This window comes from Salvelinus sp. IW2-2015, unplaced genomic scaffold (genome assembly GCF_002910315.2).
Source record: "Salvelinus sp. IW2-2015 unplaced genomic scaffold, ASM291031v2 Un_scaffold511, whole genome shotgun sequence".
NCBI lineage: Eukaryota > Metazoa > Chordata > Actinopteri > Salmoniformes > Salmonidae > Salvelinus > Salvelinus sp. IW2-2015.
Window position 1 is genome coordinate 101,559 of NW_019942565.1, and position 26,592 is coordinate 128,150.

At 43.3% G+C, this 26,592-nt stretch overlaps 1 protein-coding gene across 1 annotated transcript in view; it reads right to left on the bottom strand.

Moving 5' to 3' along the window:
- Positions 1–24,739, bottom strand: part of LOC112068423 (neutral amino acid uniporter 4-like) — a gene marked incomplete at its 3' end in the record, with an annotated part of 88,573 nt that extends 63,834 nt beyond the window's left edge. The window contains exons 1-9 of the mRNA XM_070438146.1: positions 24,495–24,739; positions 23,920–24,041; positions 21,601–21,694; positions 20,468–20,482; positions 17,237–17,327; positions 12,977–13,386; positions 9,962–10,046; positions 6,967–7,238; positions 2,999–3,227 (exon numbers count right to left, since the gene is read on the bottom strand). Of these exons, the coding sequence (XP_070294247.1) occupies positions 2,999–3,227; positions 6,967–7,238; positions 9,962–10,046; positions 12,977–13,386; positions 17,237–17,327; positions 20,468–20,482; positions 21,601–21,694; positions 23,920–23,938 (1,215 nt within the window). The remainder of the gene's footprint in view (positions 1–2,998; positions 3,228–6,966; positions 7,239–9,961; positions 10,047–12,976; positions 13,387–17,236; positions 17,328–20,467; positions 20,483–21,600; positions 21,695–23,919; positions 24,042–24,494) is intronic.
- Between the last annotated feature and the right edge of the window lie 1,853 nt (positions 24,740–26,592).

Here is a 26,592-nt window from a genome sequence, read left to right on the forward strand (position 1 = left end):
GAAGAACTCATCTGCCAGGGTGATGTTTACACCTTGGTATCCCTCAACGACCTAGAGAGGAAAGAATGGATACACACAGGCATACGCACACACACAAAAAGGTGTGATTAATGGTGATGTCTTCATGAGTGAGGCTCACCTCTCCCCTTCACCCTGTCGACCTTCAGATAGAGATCCCACTACACTAAATCTACAGCAATTAAGGCTGCTGTGTGTTCTCTCCTGGCCAGAGAAAAACATTTAAGGAGCTTATCATGGAAGTGAAGAAGTGGATTGGCCTCTTGCTTGTCGATAAGCAGCTCTCCCGCTCCTACCAACAACAAAAAACTTTCCCCAGAGAAATAACGATCAGAAAACTTTCTGAGATGAATGAATATTCAACACAACACCAGGGAGAGGACTAGAGATGGGAGGGGGATAGAGGAGAGGGAGGGAGGGGGTGATTCCATCCTATCCCACAGCTCAGACAGGCTAGAAAGCAGATCAGGGTTTCATTCAATTAGACTGTCTGCTTATACATTTYAGTCATTTAGCAGACTCTCTTATCCAGAGCGACTTAGAGGAGAAATTAGGGTTACTTGCTTTGCTCAAGGGCACATCGACAGATTTTCACCTAGTCGGTTSCATCAGCAGTATWTGTATRCAGTACTGTATGTATGTAGCTAGCTGTTTTTTATTTAAAATGTAGTTAACTAGGCAAGTCAGCTAAAACGGCCTACCCCGTCATCGTGAACACATACAGAGATGGGTATGTACAGGTAACAGACTAAATGAAGGAAACATTTTTGTAAATGAAGGATACCAGAGAGGAAGAGGCGAAGTGAGAGTTTTTAATCCGCACAAAGACTGTCCACGAAAATAAGCGGACGAAGTGAGGAATTTTTCTATGGAGGTCAATGAGATAGTGTCGAATTTGATCAACAGATTGAATTGCTCATTTGCTTCGTGAGGCTTATTTGATCGAATAGAAGTTTTGTAATGGTTAGGTTCTTACGAATCCACTGATATAAACGTGAATGCATGTTGGCAACTTTGACTATATGAGTTGTGCCTGTTGTCATAGAGATCTAACCCGTTTTAGCATGGACATTGAGGGCTTCCACCATTTTAAAGTAGTCAACTGGGTCGGGATTYCTAAGAGTTGGAAGCAAATCAGACAATGAAGAAGAAAATTGATTACTTGAAAATGGAGATAGCATCTGTGACAGCATGGGCAGCACCATTAAGGCTATAATGCACAGATACAAAGGTGAGTCGTCTATCTCTATGGCCGGTTGTTCATATGTCTGCCCTCTCATTGGTTAAAATGGTCCCACCTGATCTTGCCTCCTCCCGCCTGCCTTCCATCTTTGAAGACATGTACTTCCATTGTTAGAGTGGGGACTRGAATATCTTGTCAATATAATAGACAATCTTTGGGGATTCAACGTATTTTGAAAGCAGGTACTTCCACATAGGTTAGATTTCTGAATTAATTAAGCAATTAACATCCATCATGCTTAGGGTCATGTACATTGTTTTGTCTACCATGGCTAGAAGAGCATCCAGTGAATTGAAGAGGGTCTCAAAAGGAGCATAGGGGTTTAAAGGGTGTGTTGTGTGTGTGTGGTGTGGTGTGTGTGTGGGGTGTGTGGTGTGTGTGTGTGTGTGTGTTGTGTGTGTGTGTGTGTGTTGTTGTCTGTGTCTACATTGTAGAATCTGTGCCGAGATGCATTGAAACTGTTCTGGCAGCTCATGGTGGCCCATCTCCCTATTAAAGACACTATGTTGGTATTTCCTTACTTTGGCAGTTACCGGCATGTGCTACTGTAGGTTGAATGACACAGTCCCAAGAGCACATTTACTACAGTAATGTACGCTGCTTGTATAAACTGTGTAGTAAATTGAATACTACTATGTTTATGCTTGTAAGCCTGTTTGTTGGGATACCAGGAAATAAATAATGCAAGAGAGAGAGAGAGGGGTAGAGACAGAGAGGGGGAGTAGAGACAGAGAGGGGGAGGTTAAAGAGAGAGTGAGACAGAGAGAGGGGAGTAGAGACAGAGAGAGGGGGGGGGTTAAGAGAGAGTGTGAGACAGAGAGAGGGGGGTAGAGAGCAGAGAGAGGGGGGTTAAAGAGAGAGTGAAACAGAGAGAGGGGGGAGAAGAGACAAGAGAGGGGGGGTTAAAGAGAGAGTGAGACAGAGAGAGGGGAGTGAGACAGGAGAGGGGTGTAGAGACAGAGAGAGAGGAGGGTTAGAGACAGAAAGAGGGGGGTTAGAGACATAGAGAGGGGGGTAGAGAGAGAGGGGGTAGAGACAGAGAGAGTGGAGTAGAGACAGGAGAGGGGGAGTAGAGACAGAGAGGAGGGGAGTGAGACAGAGAGAGGGGGGTTAGAGAGAGAGAGAGGAAGGGGGGTAGAAAAAAAGGGGGTATAGAGAGAGAGAGGGGGGAGTAGAGACAGAGAGAGGGGGGTTAGAGACGAGAGAGGGAGGTAGAGAGAGAGAGGAGTAGAGACAGAGAGAGGGGGGAGACAGAAGAGAGGGGAGTAGAGACAGAGAGAGGGGGGGTAGAGACAGAGAGAGGAGGGAGTAGAAGAGAGAGAGGGGGTAGAGACAGAGAGAGAGAGTAGGAGAGAGGAAGAGGGTAGAGGACGAGAGAGGGGGTAGAGAGAGAGAGAAAGAAGGGGGTAGAGACACAGAGAGAGAAGGGGTAGAGAGAAGAAAGGGGAGGTAGAGAGAAGGAGGTAAAGAAAGAGACAGTGAAAGGCAGCGTGTGGTATTGATTGCATATGATAGAGCAGTACAGGACTTCTAGAGGGAGTCCTGTACTAGAGGGTACCTTGCTTCCTGACTCTCAGCGCACATCGTTACAGAATGACGCCTCACCAAAGGAAAGCATCAGGGAGTTTTTTTGTTTTTGTGTTGGAGGTGATGTCGGGTCCGGGTGTCAGAACCGAGGCAACCGGGGAGGTCTCAGCYGGCTCTCACTCCTCAGGCCGGTTTGTCAGATTTCTGCACCTCAGAGGACGCGACCGGTCCGCTCCTGATCCCCGGGATCGTCCCTGTCGTTGGCGTCCTGCGGCTGGAGCCGAACGCGCCGGGGAGGGGKGTACTGTCATATATGCTCTCTCTCCTGCGCTCTAGGTCGCCATGCTCCTGCGCCTCAGCTGGATCGACAGGTTCCCGCACCTCAGCAGAAATGACCGGTCCGCTCCTGAACCCCGGGATCATCATCTTGGTTGGCGTCCTGCAGCCGGAGCCGCACGTCGGGGAGGGGGTACTGTCACGTGTGCTCCCTCTCCGGCCTCTAGGTCGTTAAGGTGGACACCTGTCACCATCGTTACGCCCATTAGCGCAATATGACACTCACCTGGACTCCATCACCTCCTTCATTACCTGCCCTTTGTATGTCACTCCCCTTCGTTCCTTCCCCAGGTGTCATTGTTTCTGTTTCTTGTCTGTGCGTTGTTCGTGTTTCTTGTTTTGGTTTATGTTGTTTTTTCATTAAAACACTCACTCCCTGAACTTGCTTCCCGACTCTCAGCGCACATCGTTACAAGAATGGTACCACCTGATCTCCTGTCCTCCCGCCTGCCATCCATTTTTGAGGATATTGTATTTCCATTCTTAGAGCCGTCACTGGAATATCTTGTAATATAAAAGMCAATCTTGCCTTTAATGAACTCTTCGTAAATAAAGTACTACAGTATAAAAGACGTGGGCAGACCCCATGTCCTTTAAAGAGGCCACACCTCTAGCATGGACCAATGGCTGGCCAGAATATGATCCTGGCCATGACATCAAAAACAGTAAAGAACAAAATGCTACATTATAAAACTGAGAAAATTGCCYATTATAGATTTGAAAAAGAATGAAAGATTATCTACAGAGTGAAAACAAAAGGTATATATTTTATAAGAATCAAAATGGAAGAGATATGACAAACCCTGTCCTCATTAGTACCTAATTTGGGAATAGAGATGTACCCACAATGCAACGGGCCAATCTGACCTCCAGGCCCAGGCCCCAACTGACTGCTGACCTCTCCCCACCCCAATGTCACTCACACACATGGGCCAAGCCAACCAACCATCGCCATACASATCATTAAAGCAATCTAAATATTGTATCAGATTCTTCGGTTTACTTTTTCTCATTCAGAATAAACAGACAGACTGACATCTCATCTGCCATGTTTGTAATTCTGAAGCTCTGGTGGCTTTGCCCCGTTCAACCCCTTTGTTTAACAACCAATAAATAGCTTACCTCAGCTTTCGACAAACAAACTATTCTGTGCGTACTACTACATGAGCGTAAACAATTAGTAAATTGAGCACATTAGCCCAAACACACACCCGGGTCAGCAGTAAATGTTTTCTGATGAGCTGGGAACACAGAGGGTATGTGGGAGGTCAGATAGCAGAACGCCTAATGATGCCACATGTTTGGATTGAGGATTTTCAACCCAATAAGTAACCATCTTCACACCTCATAGACAGAGAGAGAAAGAGAACAGAGACAAAAAGATAGAGGTACAGGAGAGAGAAATAGATGTTTTAAAACTTCAGTCATAACCGTTTTAGAGTTTCAGTGCATTTCCATTTAAATATAAGATTGTACCATACTTCATCACTCTGATAGTACTACTCCTGGCTATGTCCTACCAAATAATCCCATTGGAGTTTGAATTAAAGAGGCACTGCATGAGGTCTTTATCTTTGTCCATATGTATGGGAATGCTTGACTATCTATGCTAGTCTATCAGGAGGAGATCACCATCTAATACAGAGAGAGAGACAGTTTATAAATTGTGAGGGAGCGATAAAGAAAGAAAGAGAGCGAGAGGCTGAGAAAGTGAGGTAAACAGAGATTTAACACCACTAGCGTCTCCTAGGGAACGGTGTGTGTCACTGCATGTAAACCATTAGAACAGCTCAAGAGTTGGGATGACGAGGGTAACGCTCCAATTACAAACTGGGTGGTTCAAGCCCTGAACCACCCAGTTACCCGGCTCACAGCCGTGGTATATCAGACCGTATACCACGYGTATGACAAAACTTTTATTTTTACCGCTCTAATTACGTTGATAAACAGTTTATAAATCGCAATAAGGCACCTTGGGGGTTTGTGGTATATGGACAATATACCACTGCTAAGGGCTGTATCTTGTTTCTTGTTGTGCTGTGTGTTTTGTCATACATTTTTCATCCCAGCCCGTCCCTTTGGTAGGCCAACATTGTAAATACGAATGTCCATAATTGACTTAAATAAAAGGTTAAATATGAATAAAATACTGAGACACTTCCAAAGACATTCATTTTGATTGGAAGGCTTTTTAGAAGACAACACTAAGGCTGGTCGACATGACCAAAATCTCATATCCCGATATAAACTCTGCAAAGAAACGTCCTCTCACTGTCAACTGCGTTTATTTTCAGCAAACTTAACATGTGTAAATATTTGTATGAACATAACAAGATTCAACAACTGAGACATAAACTGAACAAGTTCCACAGAYATGTGACTAACAGAAATGTAATAATGTGTCCCTGAAAAAAGGGGGGGGGGGTCAAATTCAAAAGTAACAGTCAGTATCTGGTGTGGCCACCAGCTGCATTAAGTACTGCAGTGCATCTCCTCCTTATGGACTGCACCAGATTTGCCAGTTCTTGCTGTGAGATGTTACCCCACTCTTCCACCAGGGCACCTGCAAGTTCCCGGACATTTCTGGGGGGGAATGTCCTTAGCCCTCATCTTCCGATCCAACAGGTCCCAGACGTGCTCAATAGGATTGAGATCCCGGGCTCTTCGCTGGCTGGCCATGGCAGAACACTGACATTCCTGTCTTGCTGGAAATCACGCACAGAACGAGTAGTATGGCTGGTGGCGTTGTCATGCTGGAGGGTCATGTCAGGATGAGCCTGCAGGAAGGGTACCACATGAGGGAGGAGGATGTCTTCCCTGTAACGCACAGCATTGAGATTGACTGCAATGACAACAAGCTCAGTCAGATGATGCTGTAACACACCGCCCCAGACCATGACGGACCCTCCACCTCCAAATCGATCCTGCTCCAGAGTACAGGCCTTAGTGTAACGATCACTCCTTCGACGATAAAAGCGAATCCGACCATCACCGCGGTGAGACAAAACCGTGACTCGTCAGTGAAGATCACTTTCTGCCATTCCTGTCTGGTCCAGCGACGGTGGGTTTGTGCCCATAGACGACGTTGTTGCCGGTGATGTCTGGTGAGGACCTGCATTACAACAGGCCTACAAGCCCTCAGTCCAGCCTCTCTCAGCCTATTGTAGACAGTCGGAGCACTGATGGAGGGATTGTGCGTTCCTGGTGTAACTCGGGCAGTTGTTGTTGCCATCTTGTACCTGYCCCGCAGGTGTGATGTTCGGACGTACCGATCCTGTGCAGGTGTTGTTACACGTGGTCTGGGCCTGCGAGGACGATCAGCTGTCCGTCCTGTCTCCCTGTAGCGCTGTCTTAGGCGTCTCACAGTACAGACATTGCAATTTATCGCCCTGGCCACATCTGCAGTCCTCATGCCTTCTTGCAGCATGCCTAATGCACGTTCACGCAGATGAGCAGGGACCCTGAGCATCTTTCCTTTGGTGTTTTTCAGAGTCACTAGAAAGACCTCTTTAGTGTCCTAAGTTTTTATAACAGTGACCTTAATTGCCTACCGTCTGTAAGCTGTTAGTGTCCTAACGACCATTCCACAGGTGCATGTTCATGATTTATTGAACAAGCATGGAAACAGTGTTTAAACCCTTTACAATGAAGATCTGTGAAGTTATTTGGATTTTTACAAATTATCTTTGAAAGACAGGGTCCTGAAAAAGGGAAATTTCTTTTTTTGCTGAGTTTAGGTCATTTCATATCCCGATAACGATACTGTCACGAACCGGCTCGAAGCCCGTAACAAAAAGGGAGACAACGTGGAGATAAAGAATAACAATAATATATTTATTAACTGAAGTAAAGTAAATACAATTGACAATGGTGTGTGTTTAGTCAGTAGTGTAAGTGAGTGGTAGCATGTATACATGTGATAATTAGGGGTGTTGAAAGGTGCCAAAGCAAAGAAACCAAATAGCCACAAAAATGCCACAACCAAAATCTGTCTGTGTCTGCATGGAGAGAGTCTCAATGAATGGGGAAGAGGTCTATTTACCCCCGGGGACACACCCGGGCCCAGGTGTTCCCCATGTAGCTGACGACTCTCCCAACTCCGCCCACCGGCATCCTAATAAGGAAACAAGAACAAAGAGAGAATACGGCAGACAGAGTGGGAGGGTCGTCACAATACATATCACCATATAGCACATATTCTGTAAATTAAATGAATAAATAGTTGATATAAAATGACCACATGTAAAGGCCTATTTCTTATTACATTTTGAATTATACTCAACAAATATAAAGTACTTACTCATATTTTATTATTTCTCCTTTTTAGAACCTTTGTGCAAATTTTAATTTAAGCATGTAACAAAATACAAAATAATAATGTATAAAATCTAAAAACGTAAATAGAAAACCCTTCAACTATAGTTGCAAACAAAATAAATATAGGCCTAAAATATATATTTTTTTTWAAATATACAGTTGAAGTCGGAAGTTTACATAAACAAGTTTGAATGACTCCAACCACTGTTGGAGTGTTTCAACCACTCGACAAACTATAGTTTTGGCAAGTCGGTTAGGACATCTACTTTGTCTAGTCATGTTTCCAACAATTGTTTACAGACAGATTATTTCACTTATAATTCACCGTTTCACAACTCCGTTGGGTAGGAAGTTTACATACACTAAGCTGACTGTGCCTTTAAACAACTTGGAAAATTCCAGAAAATTATGTAATGGCTTTAGAAGCTTCTGATAGGCTAATTGACATCATTTGAGTCAATTGGAGGTGTACCTGTGGATGTATTTCAAGGCCTAACTTCAAACTCAGTGCCTCTTTGCTTGACATCATGGGAAAATCAAAAGAAATCAGCCAAGACCTCAGAAAGAAAATTGTAGACCTCCACAAGTCTGGTTCATCCTTGGGAGCAATTTCCAAAGGCCTGAAGGTACCACGTTCCTTTGTACAAACAATAGCACACAAGTATAAACACAGTGGGACCAYGCAGCCATCATACCGCTCAGGAAGGTGACGCGCTCTGTCTCCTAGAGATGAATGTACTTTGGTGCGAAAAGTGCAAATCAATCTATATCCACAGTAAAACGAGTCCTATATTGACATAACCTGAAAGGCCGCTCAGCAAGGAAGAAGCCACTGCTCAAAAACCGCCATAAAAAAGCCAGACTACGGTTTGCAACTGCACATGGGGACAAAGATCGTACTTTTTGGAGAAATGTCCTCTGGTCTGATGAAACAAAAATAGAACTGTTTGGCAATAATGACCATCATTAAGTTTAGAGGAAAAAGGGGGAGGCTTGCAAGCAGAAGATCACCATCCCAACCGTGAAGCAAGGGGGTGGCAGCGTCAGGGTGCTTTGCTGCAGGCATCACGAGGAAAGGAAATTATGTGGATATATTGAAGCACCATCTCAAGACATCAGTCAGGAAGTTAAAGCTTGGTCGCAAATGGATCTTCCAAATGGTCAATGACCCAAGCATACTTCCAAAAATGGCTTAAGGACAACAAAGTCAAGGTATTGGAGTGGCCATACAAAGCCCTGACTCAATCCTATAGAAAATTTGTGGGCAGAACGAAAAAGCATGTCGAGCAAGGAGGTCTACAAACCTGACCCAGTTACACCAGCTCTGTCAGGAGGAATGGGCCAAAATTCACCCAACTTATTTGTGGGAAGCTTGTGGAAGGCTACCCGAACCTTTTGACCCAAGTTAAACAATGTAAAGGCAATGCTCCCAAATACTAATTGAGTGTATGTAAACTTCTGACCCACTGGGAATGTGAAGAAAAAAAAAAAAGCTGAAATAAATCATTCTCTCTACTATTATTCTGACATTTCACATTCTTAAAATAAAGTGGTGACCCTAACTGACCTAAGACAGGGAATTTCTACTCGGATTAAATGTCAGGAATTGTGAAAAAAGAGTTTAAATGTATTTGGCTAAGGTATTGTAAACTTCCGACTTCAACTGTGTGTGTGTGTGTATGTATGTATGTATGTATATATGTTTTTTATATTTTTATTTATTTTCATATTTTTGGGGGCTTGACTTTTTTGCAAGTTATTTTGGAATTAATACGTGTCACATATCAATTTGCATTTGGTACCTTGGGTCKAGTGTTAGCACTAACTCACAAAACCCCATTTCTCGACCGTGTAAATTGGGGCCATGTCTTTGCAGATGTAAGTTGTAACGGCAGCTGTTATCTCCTTCCATCTTCATGATTCTTTGCCATATGGTGTGCCGCGGGCAAAAGCCTCTAGAAATGAGTCGGGGGTTTGTTTTGAGCATTCGACTGTACTTTTTTGAGTCTCATCCGTAGAATCTCTCCGTACTGTTTCACATGATTCACATGATTCTTGCATAGGTGGTAAGAGAGGTTAGTGGTATTTGAGCCTGTTGTCAGGACCGGCCTGCAGCATATTTTGCAGAGGACGGTTTTTTGGTCCGTGTCAGACTTTTCATATCCAAACCACATCCATGCCACCGAAGTATCCCCTCTTTAAGGTACGAGCTCCGTGCTCTGTGTCACGTTCACTCTCCTCCATGTTTGTGTTGTAAATTTCCTTCCACACGCAAAGCGTCATCCAATTGATGAAAAATATTCCCGTAAGGAGTGATTTGCGACACAACGAAATAAACGCATAATTTACATTTAAGTCATTTAGCTGACGCTCTTATCCAGAGCGACTTACAAATTGGAAAGTTCATACATATTCATCCAGCATAATATGAAACGATTGATGTTTTTCTATCGTCACACGATATATATCGTYGCCTTACAACACACTGGTCTATATTTGATTGGTGGGAATAGAGCCTACCTGTTTGATATTCTCTGCCAGGAACACAAAGTATGCACTGCAGAATCCCAGCTGTGTCAACACCAGGAAGAAGTTGACCAGGTGCCTAAAACAGGACAGAAGGACAGGACAGGGACACATAAACATGTTAAAATAGCTCTGAAACATCTGGATGGCTTCTACAATGTTAGAATACAGTAGTTCTGTTCTGTACTATTTTACTCTTTAATATTCTATGAGCATCAGGGCATCTTCACTGCTAGTAAGCCATTTTTCTAAAGTAGCAATAATAACCTAATAAGAATCCTGTCTCGACTGCTCCTCTTGCCTGTGCCTAAATATGTTCCTTACTATAGCTGGTGATAGGCTTAACCTAAATTATTCAGCATATGATGTATAATACTGTTACATCTGGTGAGTACACAATGACAAGACATCTAAAGACTCTCTTGAACAAAAGGTACATGTTAACTTAGTTTTCAACTAAATCAATGACGTGGGTATATTACTGCTGTTGCAGTCAGGTAGCATATTACTGCTGTTGCAGTCAGGTAGCATATTACTGCTGTTGCTTACAATAAGTAATGAAATGTCTCATTAAGATATATTGCATTAATGAAGTCAACCTGAAACATTTAAGGGGAAGTGCCAATCAATAATTCTCAGACCACCACTCAAACCTTTTATTGTAACACTACATTAAATGCACTTTTTCCTCATCTAGAATACTAACCCAACCAGTAAGCAGTATATTGGACCAAAACAGCATCTATGAATCTCAAATGAAAGGCTGTGGTAGTCAATTTAAGTGAGTTAAAAATATATATATAACTTATTTACATAAGTATTCAGACCCTTTGCTATGGGACTCGGGAATTGAGCTCAGGTGCATCCTGTTTCCATTGATCATCCTTGAGATGTTTCTACAACTTGAGTTGAGTCCACCTATGTTAAATTCAATTGATTGGACATGATTTGGAAAAGCACCCACCTGTCTATATAAGGTCCCATAGTTGACAGTGCATGTCAGAGCAAAAAACAAGCCATGAGGCCAAAGGAATTGTCCGTAGATTCAGAGACAGGATTGTGTCGAGGGACAGATCTGGGGAAGGATACAAAAAAAAATATTCTGCAGCACTGAAATTACCAAGACTCTTCCTAGAGCTGGTCACCAAACTGAGCAATCGAGGGAGAAGGGCCTTGGTCAATCTAACAGAGCTCCAGAGTTCCTCTGTGGAGATCGGAAACCCTTCCAGAAGGACAACCATCTCTGCAGTACTCCACCAATCTGGTGGTGGCCAGAAGGAAGCAACTCCTCAGTAAAAGGCACATAACAGCCCACTTGGAGTTTGCCAAAAGGTACCTAAAGGACACTCAGACCATGAGAAACAAGATTCTCTGGTCTGATGAAACCAAGATTGAACTCTTTGGCCTGAATGCCAAGCGTCACGTCTGGAGGAAACCTGGCACCATCCCTACAGTAAAGCATGGTGGTGGCAGCATCATGCCGTGGGGATGTTTTTCAGCAGCAGGGACTGGGAGACTAGTCAGAACCGAGGGAAAGATAAACGGAGCAAAGTACAGAGAGATTTCTGATGAAAACCTGCTCCATAGCACTCAGGACCTCAGACTGGGGCGAAGGTTCACCTTCCAACAGGACAACGACCCTAAGCACACAGCCAAGAAAACGCAGGAGTGGCTTCGGAAACAAGTCTCTGAAAGTCCTTGAGTCGCCCATCCAGAGCCTGGACTTGAAACTAATCGAACATCTCTGGAGAAGCATGAAAATAGCCGTGCAGCGACAGTCCCCATCCAACCTGACAGAGCTTGAGAGGATCTGCAAATAATACATGTTCCCTATACCCATCATGAGGATGCTACAATCTAGCCTATGAATTAAAGTTCACAACGCAGGTGTGCAGAGGTCAAGAGAAAAATGAGGTGACAGAGTGGACAGACAGTGACACATTCAATACCGCCTTGCATACTCTTGCCTACATCTAGCTGATATAGGTTGGAATCATTAGTCCAACAGCCGCAAACGAGAATTTCTATTGGAAAAATTCAGGTAGGTTTATCCCCGTTTGCTCCTGTTTAAGAAAAAAAATTCAACAGAATCGGCAGAATAAATACACCCCTGATCACACGTAAACACCGTTCACATTCATTGCAGCCACGTTGTACACCTTCTCGTATCTACGCACTCTCCTCCTCTCACATTTTCCCTTCGCTTGTGGACTTCAATACACAACACATCAGCTGTACGTGACCAGGCGAAAAACCTTTCCAAGCCAAACCATGTCATAACCGCTACACACAGCCTACATCGTTGTCACCAAATCAGCTAAAGTAACATCATAGTCAATATAGCTAATAGAACTAAAGCCCGCTACAATCATGCAGTAACGTTACAGTGTACAGTCAGTAAGCAGTTTAGCACTTAAACCGGCAGGCCCCGGTGGCAATACATTTGTAAAACCAAAAGCTTTCCTTGAGTTCCAGTATTGTGTTGGACAGTCATAGCCAGCTAGCTAACATAGCATCCATATTTCTGAGCTGGGTGTTTGAGTAGACTAAACTAACAAGTTGCATTTGCTAGCTAAGTAAGTGAAAGTGAAAAAAATGACAAAATACCTCTCTCTCCATCTTGCTTCTCTTTCATTTTTTAAGAAATTAATTTGTTTTATCTAAAAAGGATAACTTATTTTTATTAAATTCACTGAGGAAGATGGTCCTCCACTTCCTCCTCTGAGGAGCCGCCACTGGTTAACCATCCCTCCTTTGATAGAAGTCTTTAAATTATGGCTGCGATCCCAAATGGTCTGATATATCATCATCTATTCTTACCATTAGGCCCTTGTTGACCTTTGTCACAGATATGAGAGATTTGAATTGCTTCTAGGGGCGAGTAATCCATTTGGGATCCGGCCTTTTTCCAACACCTTCAGCACCCATTGGCCCCAAGAGTAGTCATGTGACTATATGGGTGATGGGTCATAGGTTGACCCCCAGATAACTAGAGCGTTCTCATCTCACCTYCCAAATCTGGCACTCTTCCTGAAGCACTGGTAGGAGCTGTGCTCCATGGAGAAGGCCACTGTGTCACTGTACCCCAGGGGAGGTCTCTTCAACCTGGGAGAGAAGAGGTACCTGGTCACACATGTGGTGTCACAGAGAGTCACCAAGAGATACAGCGACAAGAGGAAATGGACCACAAGATCTGAGGGAATTAAAAGACAGAAAGTCTCTCTGTCTGAGTCTACTTCTTCTGCTGTCCTATTCGGTCTTGTCAGGTAGACAGAGAGACAGACAAGAGGACAACACAAGACAGAGACTGAAAGAAAGAAGGGGTGATAGATTGCTGGAAACCAGACAGCGGAAGATTGAGACGGCCATCTGAAAGCGAGTACATTACGTCCTGGTTTGGATGAGAAATGGCCGATTACAATATATTACATTACAGTCCCATCACTCTGCTGTGGATAGTCACTCTCTCCGACACTATATTGAAATAATCACAGTGATTAATACTGTGCAGCTGTCATTTGGGGAGACCCAGTTTTTACTTTGCAGTGTCTGTACCACAAACAAGACAATGTTATACTGTAGAGGTCTTCACGGTCGTATCTGGGTCAGGTCTGATAATTGCCACGGGTCTCGGATATGTGCAATTAAAATGTATTAACCTGTCCTCTGTTAATGTAGTGTTTGTGTCATGACAACTGTGCGAGCTGTGTCAGCCGATTGAAGCTCAATAAAATATATAGCTTGTATCCAGCTGAAACTGGTTCTGGCTGCTCACCTCACATACGCCTGCGAAAGAAAGAAAGAGAGAGAGAGACAGAAAGAAGAGAAGGAAGAGAAAGAGTGTAAAAGGACCCTTATGTTTGATTACCCAAATAAAGTTCATCAACTTTTGTGAAGGTTTGGCTATTACTAGGTTTAGCTACAGCAGGCCTATGAAGGCACACAGGCACTCCAGCAGACTCCGACAGTTGAACTTGAGGTGAGGAAGAAGGCCTGCAAGAGTTAAACAATATCATCTTATCTTCATAAAAAATATATTCTGAGCAAAAATAAATGAAGTAGCATCCTTCTGTACGCCTATATCTGAATAGCAGTAGTAGCCTATCTGACACGTATGTCGGGAACATGGCGCTGGTATATCTCCATCTTTCTCTCCATGGCTAGGCCTAAGCTTGTCTCCTGTTAATTTAGTAAATATGAATATCACACAGTGTAAGCCTAAAGGCCTACAGTATATGCATGCAACGCTGCATTTATCACTCAACTCTCCCGCCAGCTGAACCGTGAGGTAATCTACTATTGCTTTAGTCAAGTAAAAAAACAATAGACTATAAAGTGTAGAATAAATTACACATCGAAACAAGTTTTTTTGTAATTTGTTCTAGGCAGTTTTTAAGGACACGTAACTGTGGATCATTTGACCAATATAGCTTGTTTATTGATGGCGCTGGCAGCGCCCAGTTGGAGGTTTCCTTTACTCTCTCCTTCTTTCTGATCTGAATGGGTGTCTTGGATCTGAACCAGCACGGGTCTGTTTGGGTTTGTTTTCCAAGGTCCTTCTCAGAATGGGTACGACTGTTTTCGGGTACATTCGGAACAGGGCTACATATTTAAATGACGCATATCGGGTCAGGTGAGAAAGCCACGGATCCAAAAGAAGACCTCTAGCTGGTTGTTATCTGCTCTCAGCACTAACCGGTACACACGCTGAGGACTTAGACACAATAAAAAGGTAAATAACTGATAATGATTACATTACAATGTTTCATACTCTCCTCCCCCAACACTCAGTTGGAATACATGACACACTGTTTGTACGTATTGTGTGTGGTTAGGGAGGAGGGTTGATGTTGTTGCTAGAGCACTTGTCAGTAGAGTAATGGAGATGTGGGTGGGCCACCTCCAGGGCTCGTTTACACCCTGCAACAGCCAGGAAACACTTAACGCTCCCTTTAACATCTCACGTCTCACGTCTGACCACCCCGTCATTAGATCCGCCAAGGGAAATGACTGCACATTAGCCACCATATTAAGCAGAGCGGTGTGCTCACAGACTTTAAGTGATGCGGAGAGTTAGAGGGAGAGAGACAGCGAGAGCATTTGAGTCGACATAGCGGCTGGGTCCCTTGCGGTTAAGTGTTTTTATTACTGTAATTGTATTGAAAAGGAAAGTATGTGTGAGGACAAACACAACGAGACAGGTGTTGATGACGGCTATGAAACACCATGACACACGAGTGGCTTGTCAGTGAGGATGCTGCTAAGGGAGCCCTAAGGGGGCGGGGGTCTGTGTGTGTGTGTGTGTGTGTGTGTGTGTGTGTGTGTGTGTGTGTGTGTGTGTGTGTGTGTGTGTGTGTGTGTGTGTGTGTGTGTGTGTGTGTGTTTGTGTGTGTGTGTGTGTGTGTAAATAAAAACACAAAGAACAGACTGAGAACATACTGACAGTAATGTCAACACCAACTGAAACCAACTGTGAACCAGATAGGAACACTCATCAGTCCATATTAATGCAAACGCATCAGATATAACCCAGAGAAATAGGCTCACTTACACACGATCAGTAGTGGGATAGCTCTTTGCTATTCTATGTATGTCCGCGAAAACCTCATATCACGTAACGGTGTTGTGATCATTATTTTGTTCTGTTCTGTCATCCAGAAAGAAAATCTCTCCATCATGTGACATGATCACACCATCATCATGAGACAGCACAAAGGAGGGGAGATTATGCAAGAGGACACCACAACATTTTGGGTTCTCTCCTCAACCAATACAATACTAGCACTGGAACACCATCTAGTCTATGGAGCCTGCAGATTCTCTGGGGAAAGTCCAGCAAACGCAACGTAACCTTGGCAACGTGATACATGTGACATGCAGGCTACATCTGTTTCACTGGTAGGGTAACAGTGATCATGTGTGCCTGCTGTTGGTCTGAAGCTAACCTCGTTCTCAGTCTCCATTACAACAGAGCCGGCTGGGAGACGACATTAGTCTGAAGTGTACAAATTGACCTGATTGTCCTTTCAAATAATGACACTTGTCTAGCCTGATCCTATCCTCCTTTTGTCCATTTGGCAAATGGAGAAATCAGGAAATATGTGAGGCTATAAACTGATCTGAGCTCAACCACTAGCCAGTGCCACAGCTGCAAAGCAGGCAGGCACACAGGCAGGTTTGTACCATGGTGCTGAAGCACTTGTGGTGGGGACTAGTTCGATGAACACCTCACTAACTGCTTAACCAGGCCTTGGTTCCGAGAAGAAGCTGCAGCAATCTACGTATTCAAATATAATCTGATAACACACCAATTCCATGACACACACACACACAGTACCTTAAACCAATGTACATGATCATATAATTACGCACTCACATCCATCTGTAAAACTCAGAGATAAGGGTTATGTGCCCAGTGACTTATTATGACCTTTGGACTCTTGTACGACGCAGAGGTCCAAATATAAAACCCCAAATCAACTTAACATGAGCCAGGATCCACAGCAGGGAATCATTGTCTGTAGACAGAGGAATCTAGCAGGTCCACTGACACCTAACTTTTCCACAACACTGAATTAACACACCTGAAGACTTGGAGCTTAATTCCTACGCGTGTATTCATCTGTACAAGACGTGCTAATTTCTGCTCCCATCGTACACACTGGTCCAGTAAACCTAGAAACTGAACTGCTGGTTAAATCAAACAATGGAATGATAAGAATGATCTTGTACATTGGTGTTTTATGTAATCACTTCCAATAAACATTCAGATCACAGATAATGAATACATATTTATGCGTCATCCATAATCATGCCCAGCCCATTACTTTTTCATTAGCGAAATTCCAATTATTTTTACCAACCAATATCAATGATGTATAATGTAATGCTGTAGGGATGACACATCAACGCACAAGTTCTCTCAATAACATTACTCTGCCTCGACTCTAACAAGAGTGTGTGTATTTTTCCTACTGAATAAACCAAACCAATGTACATAAAGCAGTACACAAGGACACTAATGTAATGTAAAGTGTGACCCAGCCCTGTTTGTGTTATGGTGTGAACGGTGTAAGGCTGCAGGTGGTTAAGAGTGTTGGACCAGTAACCAAAAGGTCGCTTGTTCGAATACCCGAGTCGACTAGATGAAAAATCTGTCGATGTGCCCTTGAAGTAAGGCACTTAACACTAATTGCTCCTGTAAGTCACTCTGGAGAGTCTGCTAAATGACTAAAATGTATTATCACTAATGGGGCATTAGTTACTCACTATGACCCCTGCGTTGCGTACTGCCAGGGGAAGACCCAGCAACCCAATCCCAACGTTTCCCTTCAGCAGGTGGATGAGAGCCTGAGTAAACCTGTGGAACACAGAGAGGGTTAGGGGTACACTCAGAGACCAATGTAATTTGATCTTGAATTTTTTATTTGATCCAACTCAATTCCTCAAGGGCCGCAGTGTCCACTAACACAGTAGAACGGTAAACAACTGGAGCCACTAATAGTGTTTCACGGTTGAGGTGGGTAACTTAAGTCAAATCAAATGTTTTGTCACATGCGCCGAACAGGTGTAGACCTTACCATGAAATGCTTACTTACAAGCCCTTAACCAACAATGCAGTTCAAGAAATAGAGATAAGAAAATATTTACTAAATAAACTAAAGTAAAAAATAAAATCAAAAAGTTGACAAGAAAATGACAAAACAATAACGAGGCTATACACAGGGGGTACCAGTACCAAGTCAATGTGCGGGGGTACAGATTAGTCACTTTACAAATGACCTTGACTATGTATAGATAATAAACAGCGAGTAACAGCAGCGTTAAAACAAGGGGGAGGGGTGTCAATGTAAATAGTCCGGGTGGCCATTTGATTAATTGTTCCACAGTCTTATGGCTTGGGGGTAGAAGCTGTTAAGGAGCCTTTTGGTCGTAGACTTGGCGCTCCGGTACCGCTTGCCATGAAAAAGCAAAGAACAGTCTATGACTTGGGTGACTGGAGTCTTTGACAATTTTTTTGGGCCTTCCTCTAACACCGCCTAGCATATAGGTACTTTCAGCCCCATCGATGTTAATGGGGGCCTGTTTCGGCCCTCCTTTTCCTATAGTCCACAATCAGCTCCTTTGTCTTGCTCACATTGAGGGAGAGGTTGTTGCAAGGTCTCTGACCTCCTCCCTATAGGCTGTCTCATCGTTGTTGGTGATCAGGCCTACCACTTTGTATCGTCAGCAAACGTAATGATGGTGTTGGAGTCGTGGGTGAACAGAGAGTACAGGAGGGGACAAAGTGTTGAGGATCAGCGTGGCGGAAGTGTTGTTGCCTGTCCTTACCACTTGGGGGCAGCCCGTCAGGAAGTCTAGGACCCAGTTGCAGAGGGATGTGTTTAGTCCCAGGGTCCTTAGCTTAGTGATGAGCTTTGTGGGTACTATGGTGTTGAACACTGAGCTGTAGACAATGAATAGCATTCTCACATAGGTGTTCCTTTTGTCCAGGTGGGAAAGGGCAGTGTGGAGTGCAATTGAGATTGCGTCATCTGTGGATCTGTTGGGGCGGTATGCGAATTGGAGTGGGTCTAGAGTTTCCAACATTATGGTGTTGATGTGAGCCATGACCAGCCTTTCAAAGCACTTCATGGCTACCGACGTGAGTGCTACAGGGCAGTAATCATTAAGGCAGGTAACCTTCGCTTTCTTGGGCACAGGGACAATGGTGGTCTGTTTGAAACATATCAGTATTACAGACTCAGTCAGGGACAGGTTGAAAGGGTCAGTGAAGACACTTGCCAGTTGGTCGCACATGCTTTGAGTACACGTCCTGGTAATCCGTTTGGCCCCGCGGCTTTGTGAATGTTGACCTGTTTAAAAGGTCTTGCTCACATCGGCTACGGAGAGCGTGATCACACAGTCGTGCGGAACAGCTGGTGCTCTCATGCATGCTTCAGTGTTGCTTGCCTCGAAGAGAGAATAAAAGGCATTTAGATCATCTGGTAGGCTCGCGTCACTGGGCAGCTCGCAGCTGGGTTTCCATTTGTAGTCCATAATAATTTTAAATCCCTGCCACATCCAACAAGTGTCAGAGCCAGTGCAGTAGGATTCAATCTTAGTCCTGTATTGAGGCTTTGCCTGTTTGATGGTTCGTCTGAGGGCATAGCGGGATTTCTTATAAGCGTTTGGAACAGTGTCTCGCTCCTTGAAAGCGGCAGCTCTAGCCTTTAGCTTGGTGCAGATGTTGCCTGTAATCCATGGCTTCTGGTTGGGATATGTACGTACAGTCAGTGTGGGGACAACATCGTCAATGCACTTATTGATGAAGCCGGTGACGGAGGTGGTATACTCCTCAATGCCATTGGATGAATCCCGGAACATATTCCAGTCTGTGCTAGCAAAACAGTCCTGTCGCGTAGCATCCGAGTCATCTGACCACTTCCGTATATAGCGAGTCCCTGGTACTTCCTGCATTCATTTTTGCTTGTAAGCAGGAATCAGGAGGATAGAATTATGGTCAGATTTGCCAAATGGAGAGTGAGGGAGGGCTTTGTACACGTATCTGTGTGTGGAGCAAAGGTGGTCTAGAGTTTTTCCCCCCTCTGGTTGCACATGTGACATGCTGATAGAAATGAGGTAGAATGGATTTAAGTTTCCCTGCATTAAAGTCTCCGGCCACTAGGAGCGCCGTATCTGGATGAGCATTTTCTTGTTTACTTATGACCTTATACAGCTCATTGAGTCCGGTCTTAGTGCCAGTATCGGTTTGTGGTGTTAAACAGACGGCTACAAATAATATAGATGAGAACTCTCTAGGTAGATAGTGTGATTTACAGCTTATCATGAGGTATTCCACCTCAGGCGAGAAATAACTCGAAACTTCTTTAATATTAGACATTGTGCACCAGCAGTTATTGACAAATAGACACACACCCCTGCCCCGAGTCTTACCAGACGTAGCTGCTCTGTCCTGCCGATGCACAGAGAAGCCAGCCAGCTCTATATTAACTGTGTCATTGTTAGCCACGTCTCGGTGAAACATAAGATGTTACTGTTTTTAATGTCCCATTGGTAGGATAGTCTTATTCGTAGATCGTCCAGTTTGTTTTCCAATGATTGCACGTTGGCCAATAATATGGAGGGTAGTGGTGGTTTACCTACTCGTCGACGAATTCTTACGAGGCAACTCGCCTTCCTCCCCTTTATCTCCGTCTTTTCTTCATGCGGATGATGGGGATTGTGGGCCTCGTCTCAACAAAGCAGTATATCCTTCACGTCGGACTCATTAAAGAAAAACTCTTCATCCAGTTCGAGGTGAGTAATCACTGTTCTGATGTCCAGAAGCTCTTTACGGTCATAAGAGACGGTAGAAGCAACATTATGTACAAAATTAGTGAAAAACAATACGAAAAACAAACAAAATAGCAGTTTGTTAGGAGCCCATAAAACAGCAGCCATCCCCTCCAGCGCCATTACGTGATGCCTTGGTGAGGTAGTTGAGGTGTGTTAACTTACGTGATGCCCTGGTGGCTGTTGAGGTAGTTGAGGTGTTTTAACTTAACTTCTCTAGGGTAGGTGGCAGCATTCTGAATTTTGGATGAAAAGCATGCCCAAATTAAACTGCCTGCTTCTCGGGCCCAGAATATATGATATGCATATAACTGGTAGATCTGGATAGAAAACACTCTAAAGTTTCCAAAACTGTTAAAAAAGTGTCTGTGAGTATAACAGAACTGATTTGGCAGGCGAAAACCTGAGAAAAATCCATTCGGGAAGCAGTTTTCTGGGGAGTTTTGTAGTTTTCTATTCAATGCCATTACAGTATCCATTGACTTAGGACTCAAATTGCAGTTCCTATGCCTTCCACTAGATGTCAACAGTCTTTAGAAATAGTTTCAGGCTTGTATTCTGAAAAATTAGGAAGTAAGAGCAGTCTGAATGAGTGGACCCTAAAGTGTCACAGAGCTTTTTCATGTGCGAGACCGAGAGAGTGCCTTTCTTGTTTACATGTTATATTGACGACGTTATTGTCCGGTTGAAATATTATCGATTATTTAGGCTAAAAACAACCTGAGGCTTGAATATAAACATCGTTTGACATGTTTCTATGAACTTTACRGATACAATTTGGATTTTTTGTCTGCCTGTTTTGACTGCGCTTGAGCCTGTGGATTACTGAAGAAAACGTGCGAACAAAATGGAGGTTTTTGGATATAAAGAGAGTTTATCAAACAAAAGCAACATTTATTGAGTAAATTAATGTCTGCTGAGTGCAACCATATGAAGATCATCAAAGGTAAGGGATTAATTTGATCTCTATTTCTGACTTGTGTAACTCTTCTACTTGGCTGGTTACTGTTTGTAATGATTTGTCTGCTGGGCTATGTTCTCAAATAATCGTACGGTATGCTTTCGCCGTAAAGCATTTTTTAAATCTGACACCGTGGTTGGATTCACAAGAAGTTAATCTTTAAACCTATGTAAAATATGTTTTGTTTTCTGAATTTTTATAATGAGTATTTCTGTATTTGAATTTGGCGCCCAGCAGTTTCACTGGCTGTTGAAGAGGTGGGACGCTAACGTCTCACGTACCCAAGAGAGGTTAAGTGATGCCCTGGCTGTTGCCGAGCTCATAGCGTCTTGTAGGCAGCAGCTCTGGATCTTGGTTCTCTTCAGAGTTGTTCTCCTCCTCCTGCCCTCCTCCACAAGGGTTCTCAATGAGAGGGGTCATCACCTCCATGTCTGGAAGGGTTAACCAGGAGGTTAGAGGTTAAGGTCAGTCACTAGTTCATATAGTTTTCCTTAATCTAATGCTCCCTCCAAAACCAAGCCCTAGCCATTAACCCCTAGCCCATAAGCATATGTAATATCAAGGTAATATCTATATTTGTAACACTTTTCATAAAGTGTTTAAGTGTACACTAAGCATACAAAACATTAAGAACACCTGCTCTTTCCATGACATTCAGTGCATTCAAAAAGTATTCAGACCCCTTGAGTTTTTCCACATTTTGTTACCTTACAGTCTTATTCTTATTCCCCCTCATCAATATACACACACAATACCCTATAATGACAAAGCAAAAACAGGTTTTTAGAAATGTTTGCAAATGTATTAAACATAAAAAAGAGAAAAACCTTATTTACTTAAGTATTCAAACCCTTTGAGACAAGAAATTGAGCTCAGGTGCATCCTGTTTCCATTGATCGTCCTTGAGATGTTTTTACAGCTTGATTGGAGTCCACCTGTGTTAAATACAATTGATTGGACATGATTTGGAAAGGCACACACCTGTCTATATAAGGTCCCACAGTTAACAGCGCATATCAGAGCAAAAACCAGGCCATGAGGTCAAAGGAATTGTCCGTTGAGCTCAGAGACCTCAGAGACAGGATTGTCGAGACACAGATCTGGGGAAGGGTACCAAAACATTTCTGCAGAAGAACTCAGTGGCTTCCACCCTTCTTAAATGGAAGAAGTTTGTTACACCAAGAACCCGGCTGGCCAAACTGCGCAATCGGGGTAGAAAGACCTTGATCAGGGAGGTGACCCCCCCCCCCATCAACTGTAGAATAAGGCTGTAACAAAATGTGTTCAAGGTCAAGGGGTCTGAATACTTTCCTAATGCGCTGTACATGGGCACTTATGGATGTATCATCTTCAATAGCATACCACCCATAGCATTTACATTTGTCATTTAGCAGACACTCTTATCCAGAGCGACTTACAGTTAGTGCATTCATCTTAAGATAGCTAGGTGGGACAACCACATCACAGTAAGTACAATTTCCCTCAAAGTAGCTATCAGCAAAGTCAGAGCTAGCAAGGGGGGTGCTGTGGGATTATTATTTAAGATACTCTTTGAAGAGGTAAGGTTTCAGATGTTTGGCCAAGGTAATGACAGGGGGCAAAGATCAGTTACACATTCTATTGCAATCCTATTCTTTAACCTTTGAGCACGTTCACTGACGGCAACCTCAAACTCCAGCCACACACAGGGAAAAGAGAAGAGACTATGCCTTGATTTCTTTCTTTGCAAACCTCTTCACGCACTTTACCCTTTCAAGAAACGACAATATCAACATTGTTGCTCCGACTTTCTCTGTTGACAATTGACATTTAATGTCAATGGACTGTTGACATTGAAATACTACCAGGAAAATGTATTATCAGAGAAGGTGACTCAATTGTAAACTGTAATTGTGTGCTTTCTTTGTCTATGTCTTTGAGAATGTTTTCTTGACACTAAGAGCTGGTCTAAGGCTGAGGCAGCACAGAGGTGTAATTTTTTCTAGAGCAAGTGAGAGGATGTGGCTCACTCACACTGTTGGAACAATTTAGAGAATGCTTCAACTGCCTGTCACAGATCGATTTAGCCCACTTAAACTAGTCCGCTAACGTTCTTCACTAACATACAAAGAAGAACATTGAGGTGGAAACTCAAGGCTATAAAGACACTTCAACAGGGACTCTTTCATTTCACTGGATCCAATATTTTTCCTTCAGCAACTGATCCATAGGAATCTCTAACAAGCAGATACAATGCAAAAAAAATGGACAAAGATGGCATACAAAGTGTTGGAACCAGGAGTGTTAGTCAACAAGCTTTGAATGTTGAGTATAAGTCTCTCATATTACTGTGCCCAACCTTTCCGGTTACTGTATCACCAACTGAATTTTTCTATGCCCAGATGTACCCCCCATGTGCATTTTATGAGTAGGCTATGGTCTCAAGTACCCCCTGTGGATAGGCAAAGTTCCCCCAGGGGTCCAAGTACCCCTTGTTGGGAACCTAGTCTAGCACCAAAAAAGATGCTACTGTGATGGAGGGAATAAATAGTACGGATGCATCCGTTTCCACCCAAACTTTGATATGACGGTTGTTCAATTTAATTCCAGCTAGTTCCAACTCCTAAATTATAGCGTCATCGGGATCATCATCATTCCCAGAGAGGCTAGTAGCTACCTAGCTGTTGTGAAGGCATCCTCCACCGGGCATCTGGGCAGCAGTCGCCACAGACAGTCCTGTCACTGTGCTGTGGTTAGCCCTGGCCGGGAATGGGCGAGATGGGTAGGCTTGCAGTTGGCCTACGGACACGATAATATAAGGAAACATCAACAATGTTATTGGATCGCTATTGACGCGTTTTCTTGCTCGTACTCACCAGCAAGCTTCCGTAATATTAAAGACATTGTAGCTAAATAAACTAATAGAAGTTTAGGCTTATAGCCTAATATATTGCAACGTATCTAAATAGAACGTGCAATTTAGTCGATTTGCAGTTAAAGGTAAGGGCTAAAATATGCCGTCAATGTAGCAAACGATGGAAACCAGTGTTATTGTTGGTCGGGCGAACAGACAAGAAATAGAAACGTAGCCTAAACCAGCTGTCAAATCAGTAGCCGTGCTATCATGGATCAAATGTAACAGAGACAGCAATGTTATCAATATAACGTGGCCATGTGAATTATGTTAGTTAGAGCTAGTTACATTGTAGTCAAATCAGTCATAAGCATTGTGGGGTTTCTGAATGGTCCTACCAAACTATCTCGCGGTTCAGAGTCAGGGCAAAAATAACTTGCTACTGTACTTCGGTTGAAAGCTCTGTCAAAGCCCAGACGTTCCTGTGCAACTGCGCGCACTCGATACGTTATTTTTGTATGGATGTTGAAATGACGGGAACACTTCCATTGAGATTATGAATTCATAGCTGTCCTCTTTGGATACAATTTCATTACCAGGTTGAAAAATTCATTCTCCGGATTAGAAGGTGTAGCACAGCACATTTTCCTTAGCCGACGATAAATGTGGAAAACGTCACACCCGCTATAATAGTCAACCCGGGAGGGGGGTCTTAAAGGAAAAGTGTTCACATATTTACGATTCCACTTGCAGTTCTGAAAAGTTATTTCGCTTGTGCCTGAAGTAGGCCTAATTAGAGTTGGGTTGACAGTCCTCAACTCTTCACCCATGGCTGGCTGAGTCCCTTGCAGTCCCTGTACAAGACTGATGGCATGCCAGCGGAACTAATGCCCTGTTCCCATATTGGTAAAGTACAGTACAGCAGTGTTTCCCAACCCTGGTCCTCGAGTACCACCAACGGTACACATTTTTGTTGTTGCCCTGGACAAACACACCTCATTCAGCTCATTGAGGGCTTGATGATTAGTTGAATCGGGTGTGCTTTTCCAGCGTTACAATAAAAAACTGTGTGTACTGTTGTTAGCACTCAGGACCAGGATAGGGAAACACTGCAGCCTGGTCTCAGCCTAGACGTAACATAGTACATGTAAATCCGGGACACGCAGCAACATATTGAGCTTTTGGGGCACTCAAGTTGGTGGCAGAACAAGGGGAGTTCTTATAGAATGCCAGCAAAAAAAGCCTCTAGTTACATGTTGCTTATGAGTTAAGTTTACACTACTTTTGAATTATAATTGGATTTTAAGGCTCATATGAATGTCCTGCTTAATACAATGTTTGTGTCATCATTGCAAATCAACTACATTATACTCTTTTTTTTAAACTAAACTTCAAGCAGTAAAATGGCTGTTTGGCCAGCTTTTACTACAGCCCATATCAATGAGCATTAGCATTCTAGCTAACAACTGCTGCATCCAAAATAGTTATTTTGCAAAGATCACAACCAAATATAATCTTAGCAACTTTTCAGACAAGAATCAAAACATCATTGTAAGCATATGAGCACCCCAAAAAGTTATTTTTGTTTACAAGTAATAAAAACGTAAATCTAGGCTGTTGAATGGGCGCAGATGGCGATTGGCTTTCTTACTGCCGCCAAGAGTCGCATGCATCTGTGTGTGACATCAGTGTGTCGTACTGAAAAAGGGACTATACTATATGCATTTATGTACACAATAATACAAAATGCTCTGAGACCAGGTTGCAGCCCAGCCAGCAAGAACAACAACATATGGAATATGTAAAAAATGCTGATGAATGAACAGATTTTAGCCGTGAAATGGGCAGCTGATCACATATTGACCATACAATGTTATTGATGTTTCGTGCAAACAAACAATTGAATTCCCAGAATGAAAAATGGTCTCTTACACTGTTATGTACTGCCACCTACTGTATGTGCAACTGAACTCTCTGTTTGAGCCTATGGCTTGGGGGTTAATGTGAGGGCAGTAATTTAGTGATGATGAAAGCTGAACATGGTGTTTTATTACCATCAGGTGCATAATAATGACATTGTAACATACTGCTACAAGTTTTTCTATGATTGACTCTCACAAGGTTGTTTTCCATATTATTCAGTGTCCTAGTGAGGGGAGAGAACAGCACTTTCACCAAGAGGCCTACAGTACTGTATGTCCTGACATATCCAAGAGGTTGGTTTCTGAGAGAGGTCTACAGTACTGTATGTCCTGACATATCCAAGAGGGTGGTTTCTAAGGAGAGCTCTACAGTACTGTATGTCCTGACTATCCAAGAGGTTGGTTCTAAAGAGTGGTCTCACAGTACTGTATGTCCTGACATATCCAAGAGGGTGGTTTCTAAGGAGAGCTCTACAGTACTGTATGTCCTGACATATCCAAGAGGTTGGTTTTTAAGGAGAGCTCTACAGTACTGTATGTCCTGACATATCCAAGAGGGTGGTTTCTAAGGAGG